The 15093-nt window shown below is 40.8% G+C and overlaps 1 protein-coding gene across 1 annotated transcript in view; it reads left to right on the top strand.

Moving 5' to 3' along the window:
• The window catches only part of LOC142140533 (apovitellenin-1-like), a 33902-nt gene extending 19326 nt beyond the window's left edge, over positions 1 to 14576 (top strand). Inside the window, exons 3-4 of the mRNA XM_075198251.1 lie at positions 10894 to 11062; positions 14208 to 14576. Coding sequence (XP_075054352.1) covers positions 10894 to 11062; positions 14208 to 14292 — 254 coding nt within the window. The 3' untranslated portion in view covers positions 14293 to 14576. The remainder of the gene's footprint in view (positions 1 to 10893; positions 11063 to 14207) is intronic.
• Positions 14577 to 15093: the final 517 nt, after the last annotated feature.

Below are 15093 nucleotides of genomic sequence, written 5' to 3'. Positions count from 1 at the left end.
ACAAATTTGGAATCCAGGTGAAATTTCTCTAGTGTCCCATTTTCCCCTCCAAACCTATGTGCCCCAGCAGAAATCTAGGTTTTCTTGCTGAAACAGAGGATCCCATCAGCCGCCAAATCTGCATTTGTGCTGCAGTCTTGCACTTTGTAATTGACTAAATTGATGTCTGTCAGTACAAGATCAATTGTTGCTGAGAAAAATGTTCTATTAGATGACAGAATCTGTCAGGATGAGAGCATAAATCTGATATGATGATAGAATATTGAATGTCAAGGCCCAAATAAAATATTGCATTAATACATAAAAGTGAACCTGATTTTCAATTTTTGACCAAATGTTTTAAAACATGAGTGTCACATGAGCGTGACACAGATTTGGACCTTTGTACAACTCTAAATGAGAACCAATATATTCTACTTTGTGTTAAGTGTGTAGAGAGGAAACAGGAAAATATATTTCAGATTGTAGTTTACCTCTAGCAGTCTCAGATAATAAAGTAACAGCTTAGTTTATAGTTTGGTTTAGCTATATTTCTGGTTAAACGAGCCACTCACACCACCTGGCTGAAATAAGACTTTCTGTGTGATTTTATTTAGTTCTATCCGGTGGTAATCGTGTCACGATTACCACTAATCCTAAATCGACGAGCCCTACAAAGAAAATCCGAACTTCTGAAAACCGATTGGAAAATAAACAGACTTACCTTGAACCCGACGCTGGAGATCTCCGATTGGATCACCATGCTGACATCAAGTTATTCCGATTGGAGAAGTGTTTGGCACTGCAGTTTGACGTCATAGCGACATCTGTCAATAGAATTTTAAAGCGGCAATGTCGGGTTAAGTGTTTAAACAATTAATCTTAGGGATCCCCCCAAATTTTTTATTGACAGATGTCGCAATGACGTCAAGCTGCAGTGCCGAACACTTCTCCAATCGGAATAACTTGCTGTCAGCATGGTGATCGAATCGGAGCTCTCCAGAGTCGGCTTCAAGGTAAGTCTGTTTATTTTCCAATCGGTTTTGCAGAAATTCGTATTTTATTTGTAGGACTTGTTGATGTCGGATTTTTCCTCATCGGTCATCCGTACCTAAGCCGTTCTATTTTAGTCATTTATGAAATGAAAATATTCAGTTTCTCTACTAAAATACTGCTCTGTGTTACTTTATTTGTAGCTTCAATTATTCACGAGGGGACTTAGGGATTGCCTTTATCACATTTGTCTCTAATGCATTCAAAGATTTTTATTACACTGGTAGAAGCCCCTCTAAATATATGCATATGGAAGATGTAAAATGCCTCCCACTACAAGCTGTTGTTATTATTATTATTTATTTATAAGGCATCACAAAAGTCAGCACAGTGGGCAACCGGAGCATATTATGACAGATACCATCTAGGTAAGACAGAGGACACCCGGCGGAGTTTTGGACATTCAAGAAGCATAATACAGTAGATGAGATATAGGGCCTGATGCAGAGTTGAATGTACACCTGTTTGCGTAGCGTAAATTGCATGCTTTCACTTTGCGTACGCCCACAAAAAAAACTGCAAGTTCCTACACTTATGCAGAGTAGCACACATGATCACGTGGGCCTGGATCTGAAGAAGTATGGCGAGGTGTCATGAACTCCAGGTCTGTCCCAGATACAGCAATCTGAGCAGCTGGCCGTGACTGGCATTACCTTAGTCACTTAGCAATGAATACACCTTTTCTGCCACCCCAAAGGATTTATTATGGTGTCCTTACGTTCAGCAGAACCACTTATTAATGTTTCAAACTTAAATCATATACACATGTAGCATGAGTCTTTCTGGACTTCTTAAGTTCACAAAGAATCACGGAGAACACACTAGAATAAATTTATTTAATCTGAAAATGCTTCCAAGGCTTAGTTACAAAAATTAATAACAGGGCATGCAATATGTTGCACAAATAAGTTTCAGAAAATAAAATAGGAAATAAAATAAGAGTCACTACTTACTAGTTAAGACCTGGGGGTAAATGTATCAAGCTGAGAGTTTTCCGGCTGGTTTGAAAAGCTAATCAGATTCTAGCTATCATTTATTTAGTACATTCTACAAAATGATAGCTATAATCTGATTAGTTGCTATAGGCAACATCTCCACTTTTCAAACCCGCCGGAAAACTCTCAGCTTGATACATTTACCCCCTGGTGTGTGAGGGAACACAATTGAGAAATATGGGACATTTCAGTCTTGATAGACCCCCCTCGTGATAATGCACAATGTAATGTCTAAAGCAGAAGATTTTAAACCCCTCTTACAGGTTCTTCACCCCTGCCTTAGGAATTACATTTTTAATTAAGTCAGATTGATTCCCAAAATGACACAGAGCTTTCCAAAGTAAATTATCTATCACTAAGATATATGTTTGAGCACCTCAGAAATCTCTCACCTCTGCTCTGCTTGAGTGGCTTGGTGGTTTACAACTTTGGGGCTTCAAACTCCTCCAAGCTCCTTATCTATTCCGGGCCTGGCTAGTTTCAAAAGATTATTGACACTTGCATAGGTTCAGTCTCATGTTAACTAGCAAAGCACACAGTAAGATTACATTACAAGGTTACATACAATATACATTGTCATACATGAATTCAACAGAATAAAACAGTCAGTCATTAGATATACTATATAATCGTCACACAAGGACCGTTCTAAAGTAGGCTGAGTACAGTTTGTGGAATTGCAAGCTGATGCAGACCTGAACGCAGATGAAGATACGTCTTTTATAGCCTAGGGACTGGTACAAATACACGCTAACACGTAATGATGATGCTGATCGCCAGCGCTAGCAGACCACTTGTGATTGGTTGCATTGCAGTTTCACCTCTGCAGCTCCTGGGCACTTTCTTCATTGATTGTGCATATATTATAGGATTTTGTGTGTGTATTTACAACTCTTTTTTTTTTTTGTTACTCTTTATCATATGAAGCCTAATAGCAATTGCGTTCCGCTCATTATATGGGATGAAATACGTTATTTTTGCTTGTGGGCCATAAATTACACTCAAATTTCATTCAACTATGCATCAGGTCCATAATAGGCAAGATATACACAAAGTGGTGTGAAGATTGTGCAGGATGCAAAATACCAAGACACAGAGGCGAACAAGGTGGGAGCAGATAACAAGACAGGAAGAGGGAAGGCCCTACTCATGAGGGCTTAGAACCTAATGGGGAGGGGCTAGGCTGAGACATGATGAGAATGTGGGCATAAAAAGGCTGCACCAGCCTTTCTATGCCATGAACCAGGAGAGAAAGGTTGAAGAAGAGAGTTGGTCCACTGTGTTGATGTAGATGAATTAACCCTTATACGTGGCAGAGAGAATATCATTGGTAACTTTGGTGTGTGCAATCTCTGTCCAATGAAAGGAATGGAAGCCAGATTGGAGTGGATTGAATAGAGAGTGAGAGGAGATGAAGTGTGTGAGGCAGTTATAGGCACTCTCTAGTAATTTGGAAGCAAATAGAAGGAAAGGAATTGGATCGTAGTTAGAAAGAGAGGCAGGGTCAAGAAAGATTGTTTTGAGGATGAGTGAGACCAAAGTGTTTTTAAAGGTTAAGGTGATAAAATGTTTATAAGGTTAAGGTGATATAATTTGAAGAGGTGGGCAAGGTGCTAACAGGCTTTGAGAGAGAGGTAGTGGAGAAGTGAGAGGGGATAGGATCCAGGGGCAGGGTAGAGAATATGACAGAAGAGAATGGATATTGTCCCCAGATACAGTGGCAAAATAACTGATGGTGGTCTGGAAGGTAGAGGGTGTGGTGGGGAAATAGAAATTGTGGGCAGAGGAGGAAGCTGAAGTTGGCAAAATAGCAATTGGGGTTGGAAGACTGGGTGGAAATAAGAGCTTTAAAGTAGAGAGAGTAGGTGGAGCTGTAAGACAAAAAAAATATTTTGAAGTGGAGGAAGTCAGCATAAGAGCTAAATTTCTTCCAGCAGTTCTGGAGCATTTTCACAAGTAACAAGTTTGCTTTGAGTGCCACCACTGGAGTTTAGACCGTCAAAGAGTGTGAGTGGTAGCAAGCGTGTCTGGGTCGGAGTCTGAGGTGAGATTGTGGTTATAAAGGAAGACAGCTAGATTGAGGCATGACAGTGTTGATAGGAGGGAGGAGTGGTTTAAGTGTGGAGGAAAGGATGACAAGGTCAAAAGATTTAAGATGACACTGGGTGTATGTGGCTTAGAGTAATGAGAATGGCGCAGGAGGAGGGGAGAGAGTGAAGAACAAAAAATGTGGTCAGAGAACTGGAAGGGTGAATAGTAAAAGTTGGCAATAAAACTGAGGTAGGTGAAGACAAGATCAACGGAGGGACCATTACAGTGGGTGGAAGAGTACATAGACTGGAAGATGCAAACGGAAGAAGAGAGAGAGAGAAGATTGATGGAGGCAGAGTTTGTGGGTTTATCAATAGGGATATTGATGTCAACTAGGTTAAGGGAGGAAAGGTAGTTTATCATAAGATGAAGATGTTTTGGATAGAAGAGACAAATGGAGTGGAAGATGCAGTGTGCAGAGAGTAGGATACCCACTGCTTGTCAGCCTCCGGGTCTGGGGGTGTGGGAGGAGGAGAGACCCCATAAGAGAGAACTACAGGAGAAGAGGTGTCAGAGGAGGAGAGCCAGGTTTAGTGGATGGCAAGGAGGTTAAGCCAGTTGGAGCTGAAGAAATCATAAATGCCAGGTTATTGCAAACAGATCTGGGATTCCAGGGAGCACAGGAGAAAGAGAGAAAATGTAGGATATAAGGCTAGCAGGATTGTAGATACACAAGGAGGAGCAAGATCTGGGAAAGAAAGTGGGGGCAGAGAATGAGGATGAGTTAGGGCTCAGGGCTAGGAGAGCTCTTTGGAGCAGCAATGAGAAGAATTGAGGTGAGGAGCAGGATGTGAGTGAGAGGTTTATTATGGTGAGAATAGTTGGCTGACGAGGGTGTTTAAGGTGGGTAACGTAGGTAAGTTGGTAACTTAGAAAGTATGGTAGTGTTAGCAAAACATTTTGTGAGGGGAAAGAAGAGGGGGAGGGTAAATAAGAGCGAGGGACAGAGCAGGAGCTAGCGGTGGCAGGCTGAGAAAATGGGTTAAACATATAGGGGCCTGAGTAATTAAGGAGAGCAAGTCAAAAAAGGAGTAAATTTGATCCTGGACAAATCATGTTACAATGCAAGGGGTGCAAATTAGTTTATTGATTTAGGACATGCCCTACCCCAAATATAAATCTGTCCCCACATTTTAAATTTACCTCCCCTGCCAATGTAACATAGTGTTGCCAAGGTGCAAAGTTACTCCTTTCTTTGCTTTGCTGGCCTTAATTACTTAGGCCCACACATACACACATATATATATATATATATATATATATATATATATATATATATATATTATATATATATATTATATGCACACACTTCAGCCAGATAAAACACACCAGTCCGGTGTTTTGATTCAGCTTGCCTCAGCTAGTTTTATTCTCCTGGCATAAAAAGAGACAAACAGCAACAAAATTCTTAGCCTGTCCGGCTTCTATCTTAACACTCAGGAACACCCTCTCTAATGTGAAGGACCTTGTGTCCCACACACATACAAAATACAGAGCTTATTGGTCACCAGTTGCAGTGTCTCTCAGGAGTGATCCAACCTACTCCACAGGTCTGAGAGACTGATTGAGCTGCCTTGCAGCCTTTTACCAGCACCACGCAGGTGCAACTCCTGATTACCCAACACTGATGCAGATAATTTGTAAGACACGGAATTGGCCCTATGAATGGAGCCCATCCTTTGCTCTCCATTCATGTGCCCTGTCTACCTGTTTATCTTATTTGAATAACCGGTCCTAACAAGATTAAAACTAATATTTTCACTGTTTCACTGTTCCGCAAACCCTGGCATACTCCGTACTTGGCAAGGAGCGTCCTATCTTTGCCCAACTCCTCCTTCAAACTTCGGTTTGTCCACAGATGCCACCAACTGGCTTAACAATCCCATGGACTTTGGTTTACATCTAAGATCACCTGCACCAATTGAGATGCAAAGTGCCAGCAAAGAGTTTGTTTCACTGTATATCAGCCGGTTTACAGTTAGTAAATGGCCTCTAGTGTGTGGCAATGGAAAAAAAGTGCTTTGTTAGAGGGAACAGATCTAGTTCACCACAGGTCAACTTTTCCTATTGACTTACTCACTGATGCAGTGAGATAATGCATAGGTGGCAGGTGGCAGGTAAATGTGAGTTGTGGTTGTTTAGCAAGTGAGTCAAGTTGCAGGTCCAAGTAGGTGACCAGGTCTAGTCTGGAATGGAAGTTACACATGCACTAAATCAGATGAGCAGAGAAACACGGTTCTCAACTATCAATAAATTTACTGTTAATCATAAATAATCAAATATCTTCATGTGTATCAAACCAGTGTATTGCACCATAGATGGGTTGTTAAATCCTTATTTCGAGTATCTAAGTCACATTAGCCTCAAGATCCAAATTTTTTTTTTATTTGAGAAATGTTCATATGACTTGAATACAAATACGTCAGTAGAAATGTGTGGTAAAATTGCCAGTAAAAATAATTTTAAGTGTTGCCAATTATGGTTGGGACTGTAATAATCTAAGCTAAAGGCCACCGTGCTTTATTTTTATGTGGCTATACCGGTAAATATGTGTAAGAGCTTTGTACTAACCTTATAGCTGCTTATTACTGCCATGTGGTCTGTTTTATGATGTAGAATAAACATTTTACAGAATCCACATTCCTAGGAGGTTGTGTGAAACTACAACAGTCTCTTTGTACTTGTCTAAATGGATTGAGTTTAACCATTCTGCAGCTCGCCAAGGCTCCTCATACATCTTCAGTACTTACCCCTCTCACTTCTACCTGCACAATATTTAGGGACTTGTGCAGAGTTAGAGGCATTTGTGCATTTAACATAAGCAGGAAAGATGCATGCAAAAAGCGCATTTACTTGCATAAGTTTGGTCAGATGCATCCAGCTGTACATCACTAACATGTGCAACAGTAGTAACAAGTGTATATACTGATTTCAAGGCATAGTATAGAGTAGGGACAGTGTAGAGATGTGGATTCATAGTCTTAGTAGTAAATACGAAATTCTGATCTACCATATAAAATATAATTAACTAAAAATACATATCAAACTAACTTAAATTCAATTAAAGACAAACATCTATTGTTTTCCTCTTTAAAGATCTAATTTGAGTCTTCTGCCTTACTGCAGTCCAAAAGTAAATATCAATTCAGAAATGCGAGTAGATGGCAGTGATTTTATATAATATAGAAGCACAATAATGAATTAAGTAGTATCAGTGGGAGGGGTCAACCCGCTATCAGAAGTGTCTAGCTAGTGTTGCTGATCGCCATTATTATCAATCATTGCCTCTCATCTGCGTCTAGCTCTACTTACATCAGTAGCACTTACATGAAATTGCCATTACTGTATTCGAACTCCGCTCACCTGCTCCTTCACTCTCCAGTTCCGCATCTCCATGCATAAGGAGTGTGAGATGCGACAGATTCTGCATAAGGACGTATGGTCACGCATTTCTGGAACGCACAAGAGGCAGATATGTATCCAACTCTATGTGAGCACCTTAATGTACGGCACCTATGCTGGAATTCACTAAATTGTTCTGTTTAGCCATCTTTCAAGCTCCATATTTTAAAACATTCCATGAAAACACACAAGGAGTCAATTCTGGTGTGAAAATGGCTGAGGCGCAGTGTGTTCCCTGAAAAGTGTGGAGTATCTGCACCATGTGCTTAGTATAAGGCAGAGGTGCAAAAACAAACATTCAATATTTATGTGTAGCGAGATTATTGAAATGAGATGAAGTAAAGGGATTTTTCTTGCTATTTTCATCCCGATAAAACACTTTATTGTCATACTTTATTACATACCCTTAGATTGTACGCTTTTTTGAGCAGGGCCATCTCTTCTCCTGTTTCCACCACTTCTAACTCTGCTCTCCAGCTACTTAGCCCTACTCCTCGAGGGTCCTCCACCCCACGTCCACTCTCGCTCCCTCCTCCCCCCTGGGGGTCTCCCTGTCTTCCGCGCCCTCCTTCTTGGGCCCTCCTTCCTCCAGATCCTCCTTCCCCCTTCCCCGCCCTCTCTAGCTGTGCATTGAGCTTACTGAGTTGCTGTGCTTACTGTTTACTGTACTGTGCTGTCTCCCATTGTATTGTAATTTGTTTGTCTCTGTACGGTGCTGCGGATGCCTTGTGGCGCCTTATAAATAAAAATTAATAATAATAATAATAATAAAATACTAACTCAGGACTGAGGGAGACCAGGTGACCAGTTTCAAGCTGTCGACTTTGTGTGTGATGTGTATTACTCAAATTGTGTCTGAAAATGGGCTTCTCTGCCAACCGGATCACATCAAAAACATAGGATGAGAACCAATTTCTGATAGCCTCCTCAGCAGTGCAATTTAAGATAGAATTAAAAAAGTTTTGAACACAAGAGTATCACATGTAATAAAGTCAGATCCAGCGTCCCCTCACTCTGAAAATGTTTTTAATCTATAAAGGGCACATTTTTTTTAAAATGTCGCCAACTGCGTAATTAACTCTGCTTTTTTTATTGTAGCTTATTTGAAGCAATAAAAATCCCTTGTCATTGCAATGTAAGAAAAACATTTTGCAGAGGCTGCTTTCCCAGCGATACTGGCCAATGCTGGTAAGAGTCAACATCCAACTTCTCTGGGGCGGTCTCTCCAAATCGTGGCATGAGTGTGCATGTAGGGTGTTTTGTCCTGTCAGATATATACTGTCTGATTTAGCCTTAATGAGGCTAAACCAGACAGTATTTTAGGAGGAAAACCTGAAAAGTTAAGCCTAAGTTACTTCTAGTTTGTGGAGGTGTCTACTGAAAGTTGAGAGCAGCCATGGACCTTGATGCGCAGTGGGTGGATCATCTAGGAGAAATGGTCTGAAACCAATGTGATTTGCAGGGCACATCATGAATGAGGTCCACTGAAATGTCTTAGTTTACACCGTCATCATATCAATAATACCCCTTTCACATTGCCTAAAAGAGGCTTTTGCCGTGGAGAAACCCAACGACCCGTGTCAAGGCTTAGTGTGAAAGGGGGTCTCTGTATCTACCCGGGTCGGATGACCCAGGAATTGAACCCGGGTCTTCTGGAAGTTTATTCCTGGGTCCGATCCAGATAGATGCAAGTGTGAACAGTGTGACCCGGGTTTTTCAACCGACACCAATTTAAAAGTTAAACAAAAAAAAACACTTCACAAGAGGAGCCAATCAGAGCTCCTCTTGTGATGTTGCCATGGAGACCCGGGCGGACCTGTGTTCAGTGTGAACAAGGTCTACGCGGGTATTTGATAGGGTGGGAGGCTCTGTCCCGTGGCAATATCCCGGGTTCATGTACCCAGGATATTGCCGTGGTGGCAGTATAAAAGTGGTTGCAGAAATGTAATCCCTATGTAGTCTGTAACCTTTTACTTCCTGCATTTCACATAACTTTCCTAATAGATGAAGCAATCCTTCAGTATCCTAATTAATGGGGTTTTTTTTAATTACATTTAACACTTAAAAATTTAAATAAGTAAAATCCCTATTTTGTTCATCATGTCCTATAAAATAGTTTAAAAAAAAATGAAACACAGTAAAAATAGGCAAAAACAAACTACTTCCCCCGTGTGAATTCTTGACCTCCTGGTAGATCGTTTAGGACTGTATCAGACATGGTGTATTTGTAATATAATACACAAGTGATGCTTAATATATGTATAAACTCCAGTAAATAATGTCTGGTTGAAGGGTTAGTTACATCATCTTTTATCATCAACATCCTTCCAGTATATATTATAAGTCCTTGCACATCCATAAAAAGTTACAGTAGGGGTGCCTGCGAGCAGGACCTTCTCACCTCTTTGTCTGTATTATCCAGTATTGTTTACTGTGTTTGTCCCCAATTGTAAAGCGCTACGGAATTTGCTGGCACTATATAGATAAATGTTGACGACGACAATGATGATGATGATCTCAATCGGTAATGTAACTGTGATTGCATATTACTGTATGGTGATGGTGTTATTCTAAGTTGTTTTACTTGGTCTTGGTCTTAAATGTTACCAGATGGGGTCTCTTAGGTCATGTGTGGTCCCCAATATGTCCCTTAAGATAGCTGTTGCCACTGGAGTTTACCAGGGCAACCAGTCACCTGGCACCTGTTACAACCAAAGGACATTCGGAAAGGCTCTTGAGCCACCCTCCGATAACAGATTAACCAATCCAGTAAGCAAGTCTTATATGGAACCAGCTTCATCAAGGTCACACCACCATAGGAACCAGGGCAGGCTTTAAAGGGGAAGCTCACTGGAGATGTTCCTGTTCTACTGCAGGGCAGGCTGACTAGGAGTTATGGCTGGTCCAGAATCATGTCAGTGTGTGGATCTTCAAGCCACATGGACCTTGTTACCTTGTGTATCTGCCAAAAGCAGGAGTACATTAGACTTGGTCTCTGCCCAGCTGGTGGTGGAGTCAATAGTGTGGTCTTGTGGTTCAGACAGTGCTCCAGAGGATCAGGATCATCACTCCAGAGAACTCTGAGGCCCTATTAGGATAGGATTGGCCAGTTAGCTTCCATGTGCGGTGAACACCCTGGCTGTTTGTTAATTGCATGTGCTCATGTGGGATCTGTAAATATATCTATTTTCATATATATAATAAAGTACTCTTATACTTTGCCATTTGTCCTCCTAAGTGCTTATGAACCCAGGGGGGTACCCAGTATCCTCAGCTACAACGTAAGCCTGCCTGTGACCGGTACCTTGACAAATATAACCATTCAATGTTTACTATTTAACAGATCTTTACATATTTTCCTCCTGTCTCACAGCTGTTAAAGTTGAAGGAAAAGCAATCACCAAACGACATGTACGTCGAGACTGGCTGATCATACCCGACACATTGACCTTCTATGTCTATACGGCTGTCAACAACGTTTCTCCAGAATCCGGGAAGGTTCTTGTGGATATATTTGAATCGTCGCTAGTGCAGAAAATACGGTACTTTAAATTGAATTCATTTACTTATTTTACAGAGATAAATTATATATCCTACTTGAACAATGTTGTACATAACTGATTTTATCCCTTGCTGAGAACAAAGATCGAATAATCAACAATGTGCACGATATAAAGTTACTAGTGTCACTAATATAATCTAATAATGTCACAAATCACTACCTAACATTGTTAAACACGTTTCATCTATTCAGTATATACATGATTAAATAAACTTAATGAATTAAATAAAAAAAAATATCTAGGTTACTGTGCTTGCACTCCTGTCCCAATTTATGATGTCTCAAAAGGGTGTAGCCTCGTGGGAAAAGTGTGTGGCCTCCACAGAAATGGGTGCATGATATGTGTGTCCCAGTTCTCCAGTCCAAAATGATGAGAGGTATGTGGTTGTTTTATAATCAAAAATCCCCCCCTCTCTATTAGTATTGGGTCAATATATGCTTCTACACGACCAAGGACCTCCAGGGCGTATCTTTAGTTCGGGACCGGTGATGGCAGGACTACCTCAAGTCTGGGGGCTAGAGGTCGCTGCCACCTGTGTGGTCATAGAATATTGGCAGTACACTCTCGTCTGTAGCTGGTATTGCGGTTGATCCTTACGTTACAGCTGTCATTAAGCCTAGCTGGTTCCCAGCAATTGCAGACGGTAGAAATCTGTGACAGGATGGACCGCCTATGCCACACTGTCTGCTGTTGCTGGGAACCGGCTGGGCTTACTTCGCCCCCGTTCCCTTTCGTTATCCCAAATGCACCCTCTCACCGCAGTAGAAGGGGCTTACACATGCTGCTACCACTGGATTCCTTTACCGGCATCCAGAACCGGGTTTGTTCTGGATAACTGACGCTGCTAATGTAGCCCTTTACTGGTGTACCTGGGCTGACCTCTTCCTACAGATCATTGTTGCTGTGGATGGATCCCCGCTGGCCGATCACACTGACCAGAGCTGCTGTGTAGCGGGCAGAGCGGTGGTACTGGAAAAGCTGGGTCCAAACCTCAGAAACAACCGAGACTGGATTATTTTGGGTCTAACCTGTAGGTCACAGGGATAGAAAAGTTTTCTTTGAAGCAAGTGATGTTTATTTGCTCACAGTGGTTGAAGGTACCAGGAGCAGATCAAATGAAGCAATAAGAACAATTTTCAATACAAGACAGGGCTTTTTATACCGATTTGAACACAGCCTCACTGGTTTTTTTTTTTAATCAGGATGCAATTTGTTTACCAAAACATGGATTTACGTGCAATGCAAAACGAACAATATTTACACTTCTCTGTTATGTGCTAAAACTTGATGCTTGCATTATCTGAGATACAGTCACGCCAGACAGCCAGGCAGCGGCCCCCTGCTGGGAATACAGGGTAAACAGGTTTTTGTCACTTCACATAAAGACTTAATTAACATGTCCTGCTATCAGCAAACAGACGTCCTCTAGAAATGTTACAAACCCAAACAATGACACTTGCATACAAAACATATCCCAATGTAACACGATAAGTGCCTTTCAAATTATACATTGGTGCCTGCACCTCTGGTTGAAATACATTTCTACAAGAAATTATTTCTACATGATCCAGCCACAAATAAGTTATTTATAAGGGATCCAGTCACAGACGCATACTGAGCGCAACTCTTTCAGCTTCTAGTTCCTCCTCCGCTGCCGCTTGGTACGGTCATCACTCTTCTTGATTACAACCAGGTCAGGAATGTGATGAGGGTTCACCTTGTTAATAAATTCATCATTCAAATTACAATTTACCAAATCAAACCCTTGAACAAGATCTCCGGGATTCAGCAGGTGACCAAGGGGAGTGCAGCCGAAAAACCAGTAACTGAGAGATGCCCAGAATTTTAATTGGATGATGCTGCGATTGGCACGTCCTTACTGTACATTTACTACAGTTAAATGCCCCTTCCCCGCCTCCTTCTCTCCCTGAAATCATAGGCTATAGTAAATGACCTTTTACGTTTGAAGATGAATTGAACGTGGTTGCGTTCTGTGGCTTATGGTCAGGTTCTGTGCATGCGCAGAGTGATTTTGCGGATTATACGCACAAGATCGCCATTTACGTCTCTTGGTGAATATGGCCCACCCCACCTATTTCAATGAAAGTTTATTCTAAAGTTCACCATCATTTTAGGTTTCCTGCAATGTTTTAATATACAGCGTTTCAGTCTTATTAACATTAACATGTCTTACTTTTATCAGCTTATAATCTTTTATCTGCTGTGGCTGCGTTTATGCTTTCCTTATCTTTATGACCTTTCACCATAAATTGTACTAGTAAGTAACAAGGATATTCTTACCCACAATCTCTTTTCCGAGCATGGTTGCTGCGCTGCCTATCCACAGCTGGTGCTCCCCGATAGGGGTGCCTTGTTTCCCCTCCTGTACTTTGGTGTTTGTACTGCGGCCACTGTGTCTGTAATACCTAGCTTCACTTTCTCTCCAGGATTTCACAGGTGCACAGCTTCCCCCGTCAGACACCTTTGTGCAACTGTTTGTGTGTAAGTACCAACGCGCTTCATCTGAAAACACCAGACTTTATCAGGGATGCAGACACTGTGCCCACAGCACAAACACCACAAAAAAAGGTGCAAATTTGCTCCTGGGCAAACCATGTTGCAAAGCAAGGGGTACAATTATTTATTTATTTTTGCACACAGGTAAAATACTGGGTACTATTGCTGAAAGCCTTATTTTTACACTGTCATTTGGGGGTAAATGTATCAAGCTGAGAGTTTTCTGGCTAGTTTGAAAAGTGGAGATGTTGCCTATAGCAACCAATCAGTTTCTAGCTATCATTTAGTAGAATGTACTAAATAAATGATAGCTAGAATCTGATTGGTTTTTCAAACCCACCGGAAAACTCTCAGCTTGATACATTTACCCCCTGGAGTTGAATTAGGACACACCCCTCCCATCTCTAAATTTTATTTTCAATCAACCCTCCCTATCTGCAGTGCAACAGGGTTGCAAATTTGCTCCTTTTTATCTTTGCCCCTAACCTTAAGTGAGGTTCATAATGTATTTGTCAGTGATTTGCTATTTTGATGTCGTGATGTTTAGATATTTTAATGGGATGAATTCCATTGTTTTATGATATCAATAATTATTTGTCTTTAACAGAAGTTTCCTTGTAGAAAAGACATCTGCACTAACCTTAAAAGCAGAAGAAGCGTACAAGCAAATCACAGAATTTCTGAAGATATAATGGACCTGTTCAATTCACTGATCAAAAATGATTGTTTAAAATAAATTATTACAATAAATTCAAAATATTAAACAACTAATGATGGAAACAGATCAGTCAAAATGGAAATGTGGGGCACACAGGTATTACCAATATGTCCCAGGCCTCATTACAAATCACCAAACTCATTTAGTAGCTGCTTATTTTAGAAACAAAACAACTGTTATTTTTGTTGATGGGGAACCATGTGCTTTTTGAATTTGTGCAACAATCTTTTCAGACTAATAAAATGATGATGATTATTATTATTATTATTATTATTATTATTATTATTATTATAATCATATTATTATTCCTTGTGTTTATTGTGCACAATTTTGCCAAAAGGAAAACATATTCTACAATGGGAAGTATTCACTCTCACCCAAAACACTACGAAAAAACCCCCTGCAAAACAAATGGCCTTTTATGCATTTGGGCACTATATTGGGGACTCTCATTGTTTAGAGTAGGACCACCCTATTAGCAAAAGCGCCGTGGAGTGGTGGGTGGCTTTAACATACATTTGCAAATGTGTGTAACTAAGACTTTTGCATTTTTATCTACAGTAGAAATAGCAGATCTGTTGCTGGCTATAGCAGTGTGCTGGGGGGATCTCTGTGTGTTTGTTCCTTTTAGGATAACCCCACCCTTTCACGCACCTGCTATAGCCTATAGTAGAAAATCCTGTATGTGGTAATAATAGAGGGGCCCATATGTAGTGATAGTAGAGGAGCCTGTATGTGGTGATAGTAGAGGAGCCTGTATGTGGTAACAATAGAG

This window comes from Mixophyes fleayi, chromosome 2 (genome assembly GCF_038048845.1).
Source record: "Mixophyes fleayi isolate aMixFle1 chromosome 2, aMixFle1.hap1, whole genome shotgun sequence".
NCBI classification, from domain to species: Eukaryota; Metazoa; Chordata; class Amphibia; order Anura; family Limnodynastidae; genus Mixophyes; species Mixophyes fleayi.
The sequence above is the reverse complement of the archived record's forward strand: the minus strand, read 5'-3'. Positions and strand labels throughout refer to the sequence as shown.